Genomic DNA, 21897 nt, shown 5'->3' on the forward strand with positions numbered 1-21897 from the left:
GGCACAGGCATGGTGTGAATATAGAATCTATTAGATGCCATAGGTTTCAGCATATGTGCTTCAATTGCAGCGGGTGGCATGTTTGTCTCCAAAAGTAGCACATCTTTAGCTACAGGGAGTGGCTTCAACTATAAATGGCCCCAGGTATTCACTATGTCTAGATTCCAAATAACATGTTAACTTTGTTCTTTACTTATGCCTAATAAGCACCTCTACCAAATATAAAATTAAAATGTGACTTGTAGCATTTACACTTCAACTTGAATAGATATTCCTCAATTTTCTATATAGGGATGAGCCCTTCTTTTCCCTCTGTCTAAGACTGAGCCAATAACAGCCTCAGCCAATGACTCATTCCACAGCCATATGGTGACTCCACTGCCGAAAGAGTAGTTTCACTTTCTAAAGTAAAGACCTAATGTCTTTATCCTAGAGCAGATCAAAACTACTGTATTATTAAAAGGTATAGTCTCTCCATAAGGTAATTATACAGAAACTGCTGTTTCTCTGCCTCTGGGATGGAAAGACCAAAGTTAGAACAAGAACTGGCTACTCACACACAAAAAAACTATATTCTCCATTTAAAGTTGAACAGACCACATGCAGTGCTCACCCCACCTATATTCAAACCGGTTTCTTCGGAATTTTTCCTATTGATCTACTGCTAGCAAGATTTTAGGAAAATGGCATATCAAGTCAAGATTTTGTGAGTTTTGAAGAAGAAGATAATTCAATCTTTATAGTCCTTCTGTCCCTGGAGATAAAATATCATGGTTCAAAACTTACTTTGGTAAACACTTAAATGTCTCATGCTTTATAAGAAACTGGATTTAACATATGTTATGCATTTTGCTCGCGTGGTTCAAAACACCTTACCTGTCCAAAGTGTCACCAGATCTGTACCAACTGATTGTGGCTTTTGGCTCATCCCTCTCGTTTGTTTTCCTGTAGCAAAAAATAATTATAGAAAGATCAAATAAATTACAAAAAATAGTTATAAAACTTATCATGGATTTGGTAAAATTTTATCCTATTCGGGTAGGAGATGTACATGTTACAGATTTGGAGTACCGAAATCTTCCCAGGCTTTGACTTGGGTAGGATAAAATATAGCAAACCCGATTCCCCATGCTAATAAAAGAATTCTTCTCTAGGTCCAATTATTCTAATTACAATGTAACACATTCAAATTGGTGATAAGGATATGTAAAACAAGAAACACAACATGCAAAATGGTTAGTAACTAATATGTAGTGTTTTCAATGTTGTTGATTTTTACGTAATAGGAATTCAGTCCCTTATAATCAGCTATATTTTGTTTGCAGAGTTTCAGCAGAGCCATAAGCCAACACAACAGCTATGTACAAGTTGCTTCATTATAAGTTCAGTACCGTGGACAGGGTTGAGAGAAGAGACCTTGCTGGCAGAAAAGAGGGAGGGAGAGAGAAGAAAAAGAGGAAAAGAGAGAAACAGGAGACACTGGAAAGAAATGAAAAGAAGACAGTGGGGGAATAGAGAAAGGATGGATGGGAAGGATAGGAGAAGAGAGGGGAGACCGGGAGAAGAAGGGAGAGGAGAGACAGAGGCAGAGTTAAGACGGACACATAAATAGAAAAAAAAAAGGGAGTGGGGAGAAGACAAGAAAATAAGGGAAAAGAAGATAGAAGGCCCAATAGTAGGAACGATGATCACCAAAGCAGTGGAGCTATCTTGATCAGACTGATCAATCAGCAAAAAAAAAAAAAGCCTGTTTAATGCTTTATATAACCTTGTGATACAGGGAAAGCAAGCTCTTTGGAGAATTATACCATGATTTACAGTTTGCATTTCAAAGCATCACTTGAAGCTGACAGACCAAACATATTGAATCAGAAAAAGTACTAAAACAGTATACTATTTAACATGTAATTTTTAACTTGATGTAGTGTATCTTTATTAAGCAAATATTTGGAGGTAAACGATATACTGTGCTGATGACTGTGAGTGAGGAAGTCGAGAATGAATTATCTGTAACCCCTACACACACAGAGCTAGAGGGACAAATCAGACATACGTCCAAGTGCAACAAGTGGTCAGTGTCATAGAAAAGGTTCAGGTCAAGTGCAAGGAAGTTTGAAGCTGAGAAAGCTTATTTGTAGAGGCGGGGATCACAGAAGGCTTTCGGGATGAGGTGCAGGTCAGGGTGGATCTTGGAGTATAAATAGACATGAATAAACAGAGGTAGAGGGAATAGTGTCGGTTAAAGCAAGAATAAGGTTTTTAAAAAGCCTAATGCAATTCCCCGCATTTTAAAAGAAACTCAGAGTGAAATCATAGTGTGGTTCACCAGCAGGTGTAATACATGAGTGCAGGTAGGTGCTGCAGGGCCATCTGACCCCCTTCCAGAAAACAACCCCTTTTGCAGATGTTATTGTTGTATGTCTCATTAGCAGCTTTATTCTTTCAGGCACTTATCGCCACATGACATATTATATTGTGTTTGTTTATTTTCAGTCTCTCCCCCCTCCACCTTCAACTAGGAAGCAAGTTCTATGAAAGCGGGGATTTTGTTTTGTCCCCAGACTTTAGAATAGGGACTGGCTCACATAGGGCATCTCCACAGGTACTATTTTTGCCTTCTGCCTCATGTGACATGTTTTAATGATCGGGCAGAGGAAGGACAGTAAAATGTCCTAGTTTGTGCACACTGTGAAGCTTGTTTTCTAGGGTGATGAGACTATTATTTATTTTCCTTTTCCTTTATTTTCAGTCTCTGCTCGTGTGGAACTCTTGGACATATCATTGCTTCTGCTGGAAGTGCCTCTTAACGACCACGTCCTCAGTGAGGTCTCCCACTCATTCAGGCAAAGTTAGCCACTCCCTCTGCTCCTTCCCATAGCACCGGCACACACTTCCACAAGCACTTTCCATGGTAAATTTGAGTATTTGTGCTTATGTATTCATCTTTTCCCATGAAATGTGAGTTCCTTGAGGTCAAGGCTGGTGTCTTATGAATCTTTGTGTTCCCAGCACCTGGCACAATGTCAGCACACAGTAGGTGCTCCAACGTGGTATTGGGTGAACATCGAAGTGGACACAGCCTCTTCAAAAGGGTAGAAAAGTGTCACATGGGCATCCATTTGAGTAAATGCGAGGAGATAACTAACCTACACTACCTTTTAGGAAGATGTCGTTTGAGACGCAAGTCAAGGGGTCAAAGGGGAAATGTCTCAGGCTTGCAGATTTTTGTTACTTAGGATAAAAGCTCGATGTGCTTTAGCCAAAATGCTGTCCAGTAACAGGAAGGTTTCAGGTAACCAACAGAGTTTTAAATATAAAGTAAGCATAGACGGCATTAAGGTCCCGTTATTCTGAAACACACTAAGAGCACGAAGCTTAGTCTGCCTGGTCACACTTCACAACAAGTATGTTTGTTCTTTAATAGTTGCAGAGAAAGGCAAATCAAATGGAGGAGGCATTTTTCACTGGTGCCTGGATTCAGATGATTAGGTTCCCTTTGTTTGGTGAGTTGAGGGCCAACAGAGAACAAGGATGTAAGCTCCAAAATCATGACGACCAAGGAGAGGGCATGGAGAGAGCCTGCCAGATCACAGAACAGTCAATTGGATGAGCCAAGGCTGGAAACCCAAAAACCAATCAGATACTTTGTGTAGAGGGGGGTAAACTCAGGACCCTGAGAACACATCAAAATTATGAACAATTTTTAAATGGTTCAGAAAAATTCATAGATAAAAATTCCAAAATAGACATATTCAAAGTGTCTACTTAACTTTTTAAAGTCCCCACCATGAAAGACAATCAGTAAGTATGTCTTGGTGGAAGACACTGGCTACTGGACCAGATAAAACTTGTGTCTGAGAAATAGTTAAGTTCTTCTGATGGGTGTGGGTGTTTGTATGTGTGTGACTATAAATGTACTTTAGTAAGAATATTATCTATTTATTTCATCAATATTAGATTATTTACATCATTGCGCTTATGAGTTTTGTTTGAATTTTCCTACTAATTTGCATTTGTCAGTCTATTTGCCATTGAGTATCATTTAGTGGTTTTCCACAAGCCTAGGAGTTTTTGAAAAGAAATGTATTGTCCCATAAAGCAAGTGAACTTAGCTGTTGTTCTGCTTTCAGGGTTCCTTTCTCTAAGGCTCAGAAATATCCTATGTTTCTGCGGCGGCCCCTTCCCTTTCCTGTCAGGAGGGCCACCTTGGTAGGGTAGGCAGTGGATTGATTATTCTACACCTCCAAGCGTATTCTGGAAGCATAAAGCTGGAAAAGCACAGTTTGCCCTGTAAACACCCCTGATGATATCACAGATTCTCCTTCATGTGCCCAGAATGTCAGGGAAAGCCTGAGGCTAGCTACAAATATTCAGCCTGTCTTGAACAAGTCTACTCTCAAAAATGACTGTCTTTGTGTTTCTGCTAATGAATAACTCATCTGAAACACCCACCTGTCTGAGGCATCATGGGAGTTACGTCTATGGAGTACCACCCTACTATAATTTTCATATCTGCAGAGAAAGAACAAAATCAAGTCACATGAGAAGTTATCACAGTATTTAGTAAGCATTAAATAAGGCAGATATGAAAGAGCTCACAATGTTTGGCAAGGTTAATTCATTTTACTTTGGGTGTAAACACACAACTATGCATTTATTTTAACCAGCCACCACTTGAAAGAGCATGGTGAAAAGAAAAAAGTTTGTCACTACAAACAATCATTATTCCAATTTACCCCATGAGATTTCCATGTGATTCAACAATGGCATGAGTGTTTGTTATCTGGCTTTTTGGTTTTGGGTTTTCTTCAGCAGTGTGGGAACATGCGGCCATCTACTTTGCATATATTAGAAAAGTCCTTTTCTGCAGGAAGGCAAACGTTTTTTCAAACGTGTTTTAAATTTAATTAAGCCCAGGCTAGAGGATCTTTGGTGGGGCTATTGGAGGACTCTGGGAGGGCTCATGACAAAGACTGCTTCCCAGACCTTCTGCTGTCACTGTCCTTGTTCCCATGGTGAGCCACAGCTGCCCCCCACCTCTGCAGGAGACCAACACTAGCAGGGTCTGGATGTTCTGGTCAGGTGTCGGCCTGAGCCTCTGAAATGGGAGAGCTGACGTCAGGACATTGGTACACCAGAGACCTCCCGGCCCCTCGTAATATCAATTGGCGAGAGTTCTCCCAGAGATCTCCATCTCAATGCTAAGACTCAGCTCCACTCAGTGACCACCAAGCTCCAGTGCTGGACATCTCATGCCAAACAACGAGCAAGACAGGAACACAACCCCACCTATTAGCAGAAAGGCTGCCTAAATCATAATAAGTTCACAGACACCAAAAAACATACCACCAGATGTGGTCCTGTCCACCAGAAAGAAAAGATCCAGCCTCATCCATCAGAATACAGGCACCCATCCCCTGCACCACGAAGCCTACACAACACATTGAACCAAACTTACCCACTGGGGGCAGACACCAAAAACAACAGGAACTAGGAACCTGCAGCCTGTGAAATGGAGACCCCAAACACAGTAAGTTAAGCAAAATGAGGAGACAGAGAAATATGCAGCAGATGAGGGAGAAAGGTAAAAACCCACCAGACCAAACAAATGAAGAGGAAATAGGCAGTCTACCTGAAAAATAATTCAGAGTAATGATAGTAAAGATGATGCAAAATCTTGGAAATAGAATGGACAAAATACAACAAATGTTTAACAAGGACCTAGAAGAACTAAAGAGCAAACAAAAAATGACAAAAAACACAATAAATGAAAGTTAAAATTCTCTAGAAGGAATCAATAGCAGAATAAATGAGGCAGAAGAACAGATAAGTGACCTGGAAGATAAAATAGTGGAAATAACTACAGCAGAGCAGAATAAAGAAAAAAGAATGAAAGGAATTGAGGACAGTCTCAGAGACCTCTGGGACAACATTAAACGCACCAATGTTCGAATTATAGGGGTCCCAGAAGAAGAGAAAAAGAAAGGGTCTGAGAAAATATTTGAAGAGATTATAGTTGAAAACTTCCCTAATATGGGAAAGGAAATAGTTAATCAAGTCCAGGAAGTGCAGAGTCCCATATAGGATAAATCCTAGGAGAAAGCCACCAAGACACATATTAATCAAACTATCAAAAATTAAACACAAAGAAAAAATATTAAAGGCAGAAAGGGTAAAGCAACAAATAACATACAAGGGAATCCCCATAAGGTTAACAGCTGATCTTCCAGCAGAAACTCTGCAACCCAGAAGGGTGTGGCAGGACATATTTAAAGTGATGAAAGGGAAAAACCTACAACCAAGTTTCCTCTACCCAGCAGGATCTCATTCAGATTTGATGTAGAAATTAAAACCTTTACAGACAAGCAAAAGCTAAGAGAGCTCAGCACCACCAAACCAGCTTTACAACAAATGCTAAAGGAACTTCTCTAGGCAGGAAACACAAGAGAAGGAAAAGACCTACAATAACAAACCCAAAACAATTATGAAAATGGTAATACATAATTACCTTAAATGTAAATGGATAAAATGCTCCAACCAAAAGACATACACTGGCTGAATGGATACAAAAACAAGACCTGTATATATGCTGTTTACAAGAGACCCACTTCAGACCTAGGGACACATACAGAATGAAAGTGAGGGCATGGAAAAAGATATTCCATGCAAATGGAAATCAAAAGAAAGCTGGAGTAACAATTTTCATAGTAGGCAAAATAGACTTTAAAATAAAATCTATTACAAGAGACAAAGAAAGACACTACATTAATGATCAAGGGATCGATCCAAGAAGAAGATATAACAATTGTAAATATTTATGCACCCAACATAGGAACACCTCAATACATAAGGCAAATACTAACAGCCATAAAAGGGGAAATTGACAGCAACACAATCATAGTAGGGGACTTTAACACCTCACTTTGCCAATGGACAGATCAGCCAAAATGAAAATAAATAAGAAAACACAAGCTTTAAATGACACATTAGACAAGATGGACTTAATTGATATTTTTAGGACATCCCATTCAAAAACAGCAGAATACACTTTCTTCTCAAGTGCTCATGGATCATTCTCCAGGATAGATCATATCTTGGGTCACAAATCAAGCCTTGGTAAGTTTAAGAAAATTGAAATCCTGTCAAGAATCAGTTCTGAGCACAATGCTATAAGACTAGAGATCACTTACAGGAAAAAAAACTGTAAAATATACAAACACATGGAGGCTAAACACTACACTACTAATTAACCAAGAGATCACTGAAGAAATCAAATAGGAAATAAAAAAATACCTTGAAACCAATGACAACGAAAACACAACAAACCAAAATCTATGGGATGCAGCAAAAGGAGTTGTAAGAGGGATGTTTATAGCAATACAATCCTACCTCAAGAAACATCTCAAATAAACAACCTAACTTTACACCTAAAACAATTAGAGAAAGAAGAACAAAACAAACCCAAAGTTAGCAGAAGGAAAGAAATCATAGAGAGCAGATTAGAAATAAATGAAAAAGAAATGAAGAAAACAATAGCAAAGATCAATAAAACTAAAAGCTGGTTCTTTGAGAAGATAAACAAAATTGATAAGCCGTTAACCAGACTCATCAAGAAAAAAAGGGAGACGATTCAAAAAACAGAATTAGAAATGAGAACAACTGACACTGAAGAAATACAAAGGGCCAAGGGAGATTACTATAAGCAAATATATCCCAATAAAATGGACAACCTGGAAAAGATGGACAAATTCCTAGAAAAGGACAACCTTCCAAGACTGAACCAGGAAGAAATAGAATATATAAACAGACCAATCACAAGCACTGATATTGAAACTGTGATTAAAAATCTTCCAAAAAAAAAGCCCAGGACCAGATGGCTTCACAGGCGAATTCTATCAAACATTTCGAGAAGAGCTAACACCTATCCTTCTCAAACTCTTCCAAAATATAGCAGAGGGAGGAACACTCCCAAACTCATTCTATGAGGCCACCATCACCCTGATACCAAGACCAGACAAAGATGTCACAAGAAAAGGAAAACTACAGGCCAATATCACTGATGAACATAGATGCAAAAAGCCTCAACAAAATACTAGCAAACAGAATCCAACAGCACATTAAAAGGATCATACACCATGATCAAGTGGGGTTTATCCCAGGAATGCAAGGATTCTTCAATATATGCAAATCAATCAATGTGATAAACCATATTAACAAATTAAAGGATAAAAACCATATGATCATCTCAATAGATGCAGAAAAAGCTTTTGACAAAAGTCAACACCCATTTATGATAAAAAGCCTCCAGAAAGTAGGCATAGAGGGAACTAACCTAAACATAATAAAGGCCATATATGACAAACCCACAGCCAACATCATTCTCAGTGGTGAAAAACTGAAACCATTTCCACTAAGATCAGGAACAAGACAAGGTTGCCCAATCTCACCACTATTATTCAACATAGTTTTGGAAGTTTTAGACACAGTAATCAGAGAAGAAAAAGAAATAAAAGGAATCCAAATTGGAAAAGAAGTAAAACTGTCACTGTTTGCAGATTACATGCTATACATAGAGAAACCTAAAGATGCTACAAGAAAACTACTAGAGCTAATCAATGAATTTGGTAAACTTGCAGGATACAAAATTAATGCACAGGAATCTCTTTCATTCCTATACACTAATGATGAAAAGTCTGAAAGAGAAATTAAGGAAACAAACCCATTTACCCTTGCAACAAAAAGAATAAAATACCTAGGAATAAACCTACCTATGGAGACTAAAGACCTGTATGCAGAAAAGTATAAGACACTGATGAAAGAAATTAAAGATGATACATACAGATGGAGAGATATATCATGTTCCTGGACTGGAAGAATGAACATTGTGAAAATGACTATACTACCCAAAGCAGTCTACAGATTCAATGCAATCCCTATCAAACTACCAATGGCATTTTTCACAGAACTAGAACAAAAAATTTCACAATTTATATGGAAACACAAAAGACCACGAATAGTCAAAGCAATCTTGAGAAAGAAAAATGGAGCTTTTTTTCCAGGAATCAAGCTCCCTGACCTCAGACTATATTACAAAGCTACAGTAGTCAAGACAGTATGGTACTGGCACAAAAACAGAAATATAGATCAATGGAACAGGATAGAAAGCCCAGAGATAAACCCATGCACATATGGTCACCTTATTGTAGATAAAGGAGGCAAGAGTATACAATGGAGAAAAGACAGCCTCTTCAATAAGTGGTGCTGGGAAAACTGGACAGCTACATGTAAAAGAATGAAATTAGAACACTCCCTAACACCATACACAAAAATAAACTCAAAATGGATTAAAGACCTAAATGTAAGGCCAGACACTATAAAATTCTTAGAAGTAAAGAGGCAGAACACTCTATGACATAAATCACAGCAAGATCCTTTTTGACCCACCTCCTAGAGAAATGGAAATAAAAACAAAAATAAAGAAATGGGACCTAATGAAACTTAGAAACTTTCACACAGCAAAGGAAGCCATAAACAAGATGAAAAGACAGCCCTCAGAATGGGAGAAAATATTTTCAAACAAAGCAACTGACAAAGGATTAATCTCCAAAATTTACAAGCAGCCCATGCAGCTCAATATCAAAAAAGCAAACAACCTAATCCAAAAATGGACAGAAGACCTAAATAGACATTTCTCCAGAGAAGGTATACAGATTGCCAACAAACACATGAAAGGATGCTCAACATCACTAATCATTAGAGAAATGCAAATCAAAACTACAATGTGTTATCACCTCAAACCGGTCAGAATGGGCATCATCACAAAATCTACAAACAATAAATGCTGGAGAGAGTGTGGAGAAAAGAGAACCCTCATGCACTGTAGGTGGGAATGTAAATTGTTACAGCCACTATGGAGAACAGTATGGAGGTTCCTTAAAAAACTAAAAATAGAACTACCATACGACCCAGCAATCCCACTACCAGGCATATACCCTGAGAAAACCATAATTCAAAAAGAGTCATGTACCACAATGTTCATTGCAGCTCTATTTACAATAGCCAGGACATGGAAGCAACCTAAGTGTCCATCGACAGGTGAATGCATAAAGAAGATGTGGCACATATATACAATGGAATATTACTCAGCCATAAAAAGAAACAAAATTGAGTTACGTAGTGAGGTGGATGGACCTAGAGTCAGTCATACAGAGTGAAGTAAATCAGAAAGAGAAAAACAAATACAGCTTGCTAATACATACATATGGAATCTAAAAAAAAAATGGTCTTGAAGAACCTATGGACAGGATAGGAATAAAGACGTAGACCTACTAGAGAACGGACTTGAGGACATGGGGATGGGAATGGTAAGCTGGGACGAAGTGAGAGAGTGGCATGGACATATATACACTACCAAATGCAAAATAGATAGCTAGTGGGAAGCAGCCGCATAGCACAGGGAGATTAGTGCGGTGCTTTGTGACCACCTAGAGCGGCAGGATAGGGAGGGTGGGAGGGAGATGCAAGAGGGAGGGGATATGGGGATATATGTATACTTATAGCTGATTCACTTTGTGATACAGCAGAAACTAACACACCATTGTAAAGCAATTATACTCCAATAAAGTTATTAAATTTAATTAAGCCCATTATATCTGAAATTTTTCCACTTGTTGGTCTTGACAGTTTCCCTTGACAAAATGTAGGAAAATAAGTACCAATATTTGTGGTTAAGAAGGTTGATTTTTCACAGATTTAGCCTATTTTTGAACCATGAGATTATATACTTTGCTCTGTTTGGTCCTTAAAATAACCCTATAAATTAGGCAGGGGATACACTTATATCCAGTTCACAGATGAGAAAATTGATCTGGGATTCTGTGGCTTTCCTAAGGCTAAAAAGTTAGCAAGTGACAAGAGTGATACTTTTATTCCAAACTTTCCCTTTTCCTACTGGTCAACCCTTCAATAGAACTTCATACATAAGATCCTGAAGCTATGTCTTCCTTACTTTGTATAGTGGACCTGAAAGTGCAGGCAATTTTAGGAAATGTCAAAACATGTAGTAGAGACTTTGGCCTTGAGCCAAAGCAGAGAATAAGTATCAGAACCTTTCCATGTCAACCCAACCAAACCTGAAATATCACATTTCTCCTGTTTCTGATTACTCAACACTCTGGAACCACTTACAGTAAAGCTATAAAAGAACTGCAGTAGATAATTAAAGAAAGATGAGCAGTGAAACTGAAACAATTCCAGCGAATATATACCCTCGAAGATGCCAAGAGAACTTCTCCATCTCCCTGGGATCCCCTCCCTAAACTTGTGGGAGAGTAGCAGACACCAGACGCATTTTTGCCTGAAGAAAAATACATAGCACGTAGCCCACTACTGGGCCAGCAGGCGTGGGGAAAGCATCAGAGCCAATTTCCCCTTCACTCAGCAGCTGTCATGCCAGCCAAGCTGGCTTCCCTGGGCCTTTTTAAGGAAGCATGTCTGGCATAAAACCATCACTTCTACTGACTATAAATTGTCTTAGCCATCTAAATTGTCTTCTACTGACTATAAATTGTCTTAGCCATCTAAATTGTCTATCGCCCCACATCTGTGCAAATTTGTGCAACCCAAAATTTGTGATCTACCTTTGATATCATTCTACCACCATGGAAAAATAGAAATGTCATATTAGCTTCCAACAGAAGCAGTAAATGTTGCTTTATAGAAGGAAATGATTGTTTTCTAAGAATGCTAACTCCAAAACTTAGTGTGAGTCTCCAAATAACCCTATAGCTCCTTAAAATAATAAAATTTAATAACAGAATTTAACAGACATTTTTGTTTAACAGTTACAAGTACACTCCTCAAACAACCATGTATGGACAGTTTAGTAGAAAGCTTAGAGAAATTATCCTGTAATGCAGGGATTCCCTACTTCAGTGCTGTTGACATTATGGGTTTGATAATTTTTCGTTGTGAGGTGTGTCCTCTGCCTGGTAGGTTGTTTAGTGGCATTTCTGGTTTCTACTGACTAGATGTCAGGAGTACCACCCAATTTTGACATTTAAAAACATCTCCTGACCTTGCCAAACATCCCCTGGGAACAAAATTGTCCCTGGCTGAGAACCATTGGTGTAATGGGAAGATAATGGGTCATGTTACTTTCAGCTCCACCTCTTAATAGCTGTGTGCTCTTGAACAAGTTACCTAACTTCTCTGAGCCTCAGATTCCTCCTCTGTAAAAATGAGGATGTAATACCTACCTCATGTGATTGCTATGAAATTTAGTGATGCTTTATACGTAAAGTACCTAGTATCTAGCCGGACACATAAAAGGGAATCAAAGACATATGTGTATGTGTGTATATACATATATATACACAATTTATAATAAATATATATGGGCTGGACAAATGCCTATTATAAATCTATGTTGGCAATGAGGTGATATGCTTAGGTTAATAGTCTTCAGATCTTTAAACATACAGCTAATAGAAACAATGCTTAAAGCAGACAATACTTTCGTGATGGTTAAGTGTTTTCTCTTACAAAGTGATACTGCATTTACCACCTTTCCATACCTAGAGGTATACGACCAGTGGGGACTAAATGAGTTGAGAATTGATCGGTTTTACTTGCACATAAGGAAATTTTAGATAAATTATTATTAAATTTGTAAACTTGGAATCATACTTGTGTTTGTTTCAACTGACATCAGGCACCAGGAATCTCGTTACCATGGATTAAATATTACCTTTTTGGAAATTGGAATGTCTTTTTTCTTTTTTCAGATTATCAAGTAGGCACCAATGTCTATGCTATTTATAACAGCGAAATCCTACTTTTTTCTCACTAATTACTCATATTCTTTTAGGTATGTGAATATTAACAATGGTAGAGATATTCTTAAAAATCTGATGTAACGAATTTATGCTTACTAAATCTTACCAAACATGAGGCCAAGCAACAAAGTGTTTTAGAAGGAAAGTATCCAATTTCCACATCGCCATTAGTCTCCCAAATGGAGAATGGCTCTTTCTACTCACCCACCCACCCACGCTCTTACTTTTCTTCTTCAGGACGTTCCTTTATCCAGCTGTTATCCTGTAAGAAAGTCCTTCTTTTGTTCACATTGTGAAATCCCTGTTGCTTCAGTGTAGTCCCCTGAGTGGTACTCTTCATATCTATCAACAGAAAAATGAAACAACAAGAGATGTAGTTGCATGGAGTTGAGTGTGTGTTTATTACTTGGAAATCTTGAGAGGAGCATCTGATTGGCCAGCATCACTCTTCTAGGCTGGCAAATCCAGTACTGTTTCAAAGTAAGATGCACCAGCAAGAAAGAACAAATCCCACACCCCATCATCAAAGATAACTTATAAAACTGCTCAGGTGCCAACTGAAATTGCTCGTGCACACCATGAAGCCCTGCCCCACACCTGGGAGTGTAGAACCACAGGCCTGGGAAAAACCAATACCGGGTTTAGTGGGTTGGCCATTTTGCTCAAAAAGAAATGTGCCTCAGAAGGACACACAAGACTGTTTTAGAAGTACCTAGTGAACAATAGTAAGTCCTGATGCTTCTGATTATAAATAACTTAATTCTTTGATCTCACGGGAGCCAAAAGCACAGAAGGTCACACACACTTGATTTTTAAAAGAAATTTTTGAATTGCAATTAGATGAGTAAAATCTATAGCACTCTTACTTTTTTCTTAAGCCTAACTTTGGCCATGTTAATTAAATTAGATGGTTGCTTCTAAGAATTTCATAGCTACATGGAAAAAAAAAGACCTGTGCGTTGTTTTTCTCCTATTTTTAAGTTCTCTGAGTAAGGGAAACATCATCTACGTTACCATTTCCTGTGGGAGATGTTTTTCTCAAGGTAAAATTGGACATGCTGCCTTCCAGTAAGGATCTAAAAGAAAAATAGGGATGGGGAAAACACAGTAATGACTCGACAAAGAATCAACAAGGGACTCATTCATTGCTAACAAGACACATTTTTCAATGACATTGGTGGTCACATAATCTGGTATAATGAATACATGATATGAAGTGACCCCTAAGAACCTGAGAGTTCATCTATTCCAATGCATTTATTTTACAGATGAGGAAACTGAAGCCAGGAGTATTTAGTGTCCCCTGTGTTATAGGACAAGCAATCGGCTGAATCAGGCCATCAATTAACTCATTTATTCAATGAAAAAATATGCATTGAGTGCTTGACACTGAGCCAGGAACTGGAGACACAAAAAGATAAGTAAGACAAGTATCGGGTCAGGTCAACAGGGAGACGGAGACATGGAGTTTACAGCACAATATGCAGAAGGGCTCATCAGCTCCTTCTTTGGGGAAGCCAAAGTGAACCCAGGCAACTGATATGTGTTTAGAAGGGAAGCAGCCAGAGATGGAAATCACAGATCTTGGGAAGCACGGGTGGTTTTAGGTAATCCCTGTGTGCGAAAACCCTAAGATTCTCAGCTGTGACGAACTGCCACTGCCAAGCTGCTAAGGGACTGAGGTGATTCTCATTCCCAGTTTGCCTGGGATGATGGTGCGTTCAGGGCCGCATTATGACACTGAGTCTTAGGCACTTTTGCTTTCGATGGCCTCTTCCTTCACACACAAGCACATGCACACACATGCATACACATACAAAATTAAAAATTATATTTTATGACTGTGTTGGTATAATGATGAATAACAATACAGGCTGGCTTTGTTAATACATATTCATTATTGTTATAGTATTCGTTTTTTCTTCTACTGTTAAAAGGAATTAAAATTAGGACCCTTTTGTGGGCCTCTAAAAGGGGTCCCAGGTGTGGCCTTTTCTGCCTAACAGATAAGTCAGCCCTGAGTTTCCCTGAATGTGGGACTTGCAGTTTTTAAACTGGAAAAGTCCTGGGCAAACAGGACTGGGCTGGTCACCCTAGGTGGGGCATTATGTGTTTTGCAGATTTCATCCCACCAGACAGTGTACAGAATGTTGGAGGGGCCCTCCATCTCAAGTCAGAAGCAAGCCCTAGGTCCAGCTTTATGACATCAAAGTTCTGCGATTGAACCACTTAATCTCTGTAAAATGGGCTAATGAAACCTACCATCTACTTCATAAGGTTGTGATGATCAAATGAATAATGTACAGAAAAATCACTTTGTTAAACTATAAATGCTGTTGAGACTTACAGCTGTATCATCAGACAGCAGTTTATAGGTATAACGTGGAGATTCTAAAGCCCCCATCTCCCACCCTCTGGTCCAAAAGTATCTCCTACAGTAACTTGCCATAGGACTTGAAGTGGTAAAGATGCATTCCTCTGGATCAAGGCATGGTTTCCCTAGGATCTTCATTTAGAATATCAATGCTCCTAGAGTCGGTGAGGAGTGGCAGCTGCTGGTGACTTTACCAGCCTGGTGCTCGGCACTATGGGCTCACGGCTGCACCTCATCTGGGGAATTGCCCTTACTTGGTGGGGCTGCCAGTTACACACCCTCCTTATCCACTGAACCTGCAGCCAGCGACTGAGTGACCTGGAACGTAGAGCCAGTCCTGCAGGTGACTGGTGCTTCAGCACTCACCATGGCAGAAGCTAGGTTAGCAGGGGGCGCATCGTCGTTCACCTCCTTCCCTTCCTCCCCTCCCTGCTTCCCTTTCTCCTTTCTTCTGAGTGAATACCCTTCATACGTCACAGGCACCCAAAGTCCTCCCAGGCACTGCTTCTAGGGGACCCAACCTAAGACTAACAACCAGCCTAAGACCAGCCGCTGTTCGCTCCGCTGAGAGTCTGAAGGTCTTAGTGAAATTAGAAAGACCTGCATGTAAAGTGGGCTATTTACTGACTGTGTCACCTTGGGGATGCTACAGTTCAGCTCCCTTATCTGTAAAATGAGGTGAATTGGGACTGTTTTGAGGATCAAGTTCGATGACATATGTAAAGTGTCTGATTATTGCCCAACACAGAATAAGTGCTCAATAATTCTTAACTTCATGCTTCTATCACCTTGGAAAGCGTTAAGCGTAAAGATGAGATGTGGTCAGGTGTGGGAAGGAGATGGAACAGCCTTGCATTTGGGTCCTGGGCATGCAGGGATTGTGGGGTGGCCACTGTCTCACTGTATTTGGAGGCCCCTAAAACTCTGGCAGAAATGGAAGGAAAAGAGGCATGCAAGCTTCAATCTGAACTACTTGTTCACTTCACCTCAGTCTGGCCTTGATTCTCTGGGTTCTTGGCTAACCTACTTCCTGTTTCTAAATGGGCTCTGATAAACTCTTTTCCTGAACTGGTAAAGACCTGGAAGGTTCGTAGCTGATTGAACTGGGATTCTGAGGTGGGCAGAATGCTGAGTGTATATCTGGTGATACACTTGCAGAGATTGCAAGCTCAGTCGTGAAACACAGGGAAGGATCAATGGAGAAAAGTCATTTTGCAATTATCTGCTTATTTGTCTCTCACAAAAGACCGAGTGTCCTGTGAGCCAGACTTAAGACTGTCCCTTCTCTATTTCCAGTGTGTGGGGCAGAGCAGATGCTCCCTAGGTGCTTACTATGTGCTGAATTAGGTCCCTCTCAAAATTCCTAACACCCCAGTACCTCAGAATGTGACTACAGTTGGAGGCGAGGCTTTTAAAGAAGCGATTAAGTTGAAATGAGGCCTTTAGGGTGAGGTCTAATGCAATCTGTCCCATGACCTTATAAGAAGAGGAATTTGGACACACAGAGACACCAGGGATATGTCTGCATAGAGGAAAGGACATGAGAGGACACAGAGAGAAAGAAGGTGTCCATCTGCTAACTGAGGAGAGAGGCCTCAGGAGAAAACAAAACTCATGACACCTTGATCTTAGACTTCCAGCCTCCAGACCTATGAGACAACAAATTTCTGTTATTGAAGTCAATCAGCCCGTGGTCCTTTGCTTTGGCAGCCCTAGCAAACTAATAGAGTGCTTATGGGAAAAGTGGTTTAAACATTTCTAAAATAGCTAAGTCATTCAAAGAGCTTTGTGTTACCCTGTCTCTGACCTGTGCCCTTTGTGTCTTTAATTGCCCTACTGCCCAGGGCAACTGCCAATTGCCATAGTACCTGCTCTCAACTGGATACCTCACAGGCATTATCTCATCCTCACATAAACTCTGCACAGCAGCTATTACCTCCACCTCTCAGATAAGACACCAGGCTGAAGCTCAGGGAGAGGATGTAACTGCCAAAGTGGCAACAAGCAGAATCTGGCTTCTAAACCAAAGCCAACTCGTTCCTCCACAACCAGCAGTAATGTTTGTCATGAGTCACTGCAAGATGAGACCAGTAACCTGGCATTAGAGTGAAAGAGGGAAGGTACACGACTCGACATCTCTGGAAGTCCCATGAGCTCTGCCCCCACTGCCTGGCAGCAGGAGAACCAGGACAACTTCTCAAGGAACGATTGCAGCAGACAAACCCTCACAGAGCAGCCTTCTCTGTGTATTTCCTGATATTTCCCTGCTTATAAACATATGTCCATACAAAAAGGTATACACGAATGGTCATAGCAGCATTATTCAAAATAGCCAAGAAGTGGAAACAACCCAAATGTCCATCGGTGGATGAATGGATATACAACATGTGGCAGATCCATACAATGGAATATTACTTGGCAATAAATAAGAATGAAGCACTGATACATATTACAACATGGATGAAGCTTGAAACATGCTAAGTGAAAGAAGCCAGACATAAAAGATGACATATTTAGGATTCTATATGGATGTTGTCTTTTAGATTTTCCTTGGTATCCTAAATACTCCTCCAAAGCCAGGCTTCTGCTGCCCCTTTAGGCTCTTTTGGGTAAGGAGGAGAGCTCAGACAATAATAATACCTTAGATGATTTTATAGTAATTATAATATATCTCATTTCATTTCCAAGGCTATGTTCTAAGAGTATAGTCCCTACTTAGCAGAGACATGGCTCGAGAAGCTGCTGAGTGGAAAGTTGGGACTCCAACTGAGGCTTTCTAGCTCAAGGCTCATCGTCTTTTCCTCTCTGCCAGGGACTCCCAGATTGATAGCACTTCCTGCAGTTGTAGAGAGAAAAGCAGGTATCTCTTCTTTACCTTATATTTAGGGCTGGCTCTAATCAGATCCAGCACCCTGCTAAAGGGTGCGATATTTTCATGCCTTTGGTAGCCGGGTATTCTCCAGAAGGAGTCATAAGATAAGACATCCAAACAAGCTCAGGGCCCTTACCGCTTTCTCCCTGCCAATAACTAGCCTCAGGTATCCTATAAACACCTCACTGGCACCACCCCAGTGTCTCTGGGATACTTTCTAGGGATAGTTGCCAGTGAACTCACTTGCTTTCTCTGGGACACCCAAGCTTTATCTCGTTGCCTGTTTCATGAAAGTCCCTGGGAAGAACCAGGCTTTTTGTGTTTCACCCTTTCCATCTCTGAACGTAGGCTGCCAGGCAGAAGGTAAGAGCAGCCATCTTTGGGCCATGAACTAACCTCGGGACTAAAGTCACACACTAAGAATGGCAGAGCAGGAAGTTAGAAGGAGACTGGCTCCTCATGGAGCTGCCAAATAGCCCCAAATAGCTGCCAAAAAGTTGAGATGATCTATCTCTTAACTTTTGGCAAGAGGAAAATAAACCTAGTTTCTTCATGAGATTACTCTTTCATATTTTTGTTACTCAAGCTTAATGCTCTTCCTACCTGTTACAAGATCATCGTGGAGCAAACAGAAGGTCTAAAAGCCCATGGTGGTCTATAAAATATAAGATACTAGTGACTTTTTTTATTAGTAAAACACTATTTCTTGCAACATGTCTGTGTGTTCGATGTTCCTAGCAAGAAGTATCATGTGTTTAGTTCCTACTATTGTTTCACATCGTGCCACAGATTACTGCTCATTAGCTTATTTAATCCTTCCAGATGAGTATTACTAACTCTAATTATAGGAATTCAAAACTCAGATTAAATAACCTGGCTAAGGTCACACAGGGAGTGACAGTCAGGAACTGCAATTAGGTCTATATGACTGCAATGCCAGGGTCTTTTCAGCAAACGATACTACATGTTGGTCAAAGTACCATGTGATATAGCCAACTCCAGATACGCAGGGAAAAGCCCCGGAGTTCCGAGAGATGGAAGATAATGGGAGAGGAGCTGGAAGGAGCTGCAGTAATAAACAGCTGCTCCATCACCCCTGGGCAGCTCAGCCTCGAGCCTCACCCCTCCCGTGGCCACACTGAAGCCATGAGTGGCCTGGCACTACTCCTACCGGACTCCTCTGGATCTATCTCCCTACTAGATGGCTTGATAATGTTTTATACTCTTTCCTAGCTCCATGCTGTCCACTGGCATGAGGTAAATGAGATGGCAAAATATAATGTATTCTATTTTCAAATGATAATAGTTTAATAAGTATGCAGGAGTTTTATTTTTTTTAATGAAAATGACTAATAGTGTGGGAAAATAAAATTTTTTCACCAAATCTACAGGTTTCACTTCCATCTCCTGCGCAACATCCCTCAGCACCACCTGCTCCTTATTTTTTCTTAAGACCCATTGGCCATGTCACCCTAACCACCTCCATATGTCAGCCCATTTGGTGGCCCCAGAACCATTTCTAGAAACTTCAATCTAAAACATTTAAGGTGCAAGGCCCACTCTCATCAACCTGTAATTCCACCGAAATTTTACTGCAATGGAACACTTGCCATCCAGAATATAAACCAACTTTTTTTATATATGGATATTTTCTATACTGTTAATAAAAATGGATCAACAATATATGTCCCTGTGAATAATGCTCTTGTTAAAAAATACCCTTCTGTAGAGTGGATGAGAGATTAGAAACCTTTCAAATTGGTAATGTCATGAAATACATGCAGCAAAATCTCAGTTTTATATTATTTTTTAAAGAAATTACTTTTTTCAGGGACTGAGGTTATCCTCAGTTTCATATCTACTCAACACCCAAATAATGACACTTTAATAGCTTCGGTTCAGCCAATTAGATTTATTTCTAAGTGCTGTCCTTCAGTTTCCTTCCAATCAAGTTTTAAACTTTTCACGAGAAAGATGAAACTCTCATCTGGTCTCCTCAAAATGCTGTTACTGGTACATATACCAAATAATGGCAGACACCAGCAACTGTATTTTTTTCCAGCAACTATATATATATTTTTTTTTTTTTTTTAAATTTTTTTTGTGGTATGGTACACGGGCCTCTCACTGTTGTGGCCTCTCCCATTGCGGAGCACAGGCTCCGGACGCGCAGGCTCAGCGGCCATGGCTCACAGGCCCAGCCGCTACGCGACATGTGGGATCTTCCCGGACCGGGGCACGAACCCGTGTCCCCTGCATTGGCAGGCGGACTCTCAACCACTGCGCCACCAGGGAAGCCCAGCAATTATATTTTAAATGTATAATACTGTAAGGAAAGATATATAAAAAGATATGTCCCTATTATGCTGGGAACTACAAAAACCTTTCCCTTTTAAAGCCCCAAATTCATAAGTTGAAAACTCTGATGTGAAATCATGATGTCAGAAGTCAGTATAGAAACAGGAAAAAAAAAAAACCTTTTCAACTTCTGGCCCCTCTTTCATTTCCTCTTTGTGGCCAACCACCAGAAAGTGCTAGTTTTTACCCAATGCCTACAGCCTCTGCCCAAAGACATGTCTTTAGGTTTTAGATGAAATTACTCTCTTTAAATTCTGAATCACAAAACCAGTCAAGTTTCATGGTTTTCTTTGGATGCATTTGAAACTATCAAACATCTCCTATTTCTTAAATGTATCCCTGTTCAGATCCTCTTCGTCTCCCTATGTCCTTCTCAATTTCTATTTTGAATAACAGCACTTCCCCAAGAGCACTTAGGTCCATTAGGTAATCTTCTGCTCCTCTAGCCAGTCAGCCCCAGCTCTTCCTGTCCCAACTAAGCTGCAGTCTTCTTCATCTTTTGGGTCCTCTTGACAAAAAGACTTTGTGGACCTTGTTTATCTATTTTATTTTTTACAAGGTCCTATGTTTAGCACATGGAACTATATTCAATATGCTGTAATAAGCCATAATGGAAAAGAATATGTATATGTGTGTGTGTGTGTGTATAACTGAATCACTTTGCTGTATACCAGAAACTAACACAACATTGTAAATCAACTATACTTCAATAAAAATTAAAAAAAAAAAAAAAAAGGACTTTGTGGATCTCACTCTTCCCCTTCCCACCCAAGGACAAAATGCCTCTCAACTTACCTAATAAGTGCTACATATTACCACTCCCTGCTAACTCTCCTTAAGAAAGATTGTGTGAGCAAAGAAACTGGAATGAGGTGGTGCAGAGATGAAAGAGAATAGGAAGAGTAAGACAGAAGAGAAAAAAATGCAGAGAAGAAAATAGGATAACAAAATAGAGGATGAGAGAAAAAAGAGAAAAAACCAGCGAAAAGAATTCACTGCTGGTATTTGGTCGTGTGATAGTGTTAGCCATATTGAGCTAAGATTTTGCATGTATTGTCACATTTAAGACCCACATAATGCCTTAAGGCTGATACTATGATTATCCTCCTTCTATACCTAAGTGAAACTTTATAATGAATGATTTCAATGAAGTCAGAGTCCTTTTTCAGAAGGTAGGGCAGGAGTTGGAAATGTGGACAGTGGGTAAAATTAGTTCTTTCTGGAAAGAGGTTTTAGGATGAGTAGTTTGCCTAAGGCTACACAGCCAGTGAGCAGTTGGGATTCCAGCCCAAATCGACCCGACATCAAAGTTCCTGTCCCAGAAGCCCAGGAAACAAAAAGGGTTCAACAGGTAGAAAGTTACCAGGTTAAAAGAAAGGGTGAGAAGAATGACATTTCCTTTGCAATAGAAATCTGTGATGGATATCAACCAAGAGTGAGATTTGGAGCAGACTTTC

The 21897-nt window shown here is 39.9% G+C and overlaps 1 protein-coding gene across 12 annotated transcripts in view; it reads right to left on the reverse strand.

The window, feature by feature from the left end:
- Positions 1 to 21897, reverse strand: part of SCEL (sciellin) — a 254474-nt gene that overhangs the window by 102545 nt on the left and 130032 nt on the right. For 9 of the 12 annotated variants that reach the window (XM_029210126.1, XM_029210118.1, XM_029210117.1 and 6 more), the window contains 4 exons: positions 13851 to 13912; positions 13061 to 13178; positions 4453 to 4512; positions 877 to 945 (listed from right to left, as the gene is read on the reverse strand). In XM_029210126.1, the coding sequence (XP_029065959.1) occupies positions 877 to 945; positions 4453 to 4512; positions 13061 to 13178; positions 13851 to 13893 (290 nt within the window). In that variant the 5' untranslated portion in view covers positions 13894 to 13912. The remainder of the gene's footprint in view (positions 1 to 876; positions 946 to 4452; positions 4513 to 13060; positions 13179 to 13850; positions 13913 to 21897) is intronic. The other 3 variants (XM_029210127.1, XM_029210120.1, XM_029210129.1) reach the window with 3 other exon arrangements.

Source organism: Monodon monoceros, unplaced genomic scaffold (assembly GCF_005190385.1).
Source record: "Monodon monoceros isolate NGI ecotype Baffin Bay Population unplaced genomic scaffold, NGI_Narwhal_1 Super_Scaffold_8, whole genome shotgun sequence".
Classification (NCBI taxonomy): Eukaryota; Metazoa; Chordata; class Mammalia; order Artiodactyla; family Monodontidae; genus Monodon; species Monodon monoceros.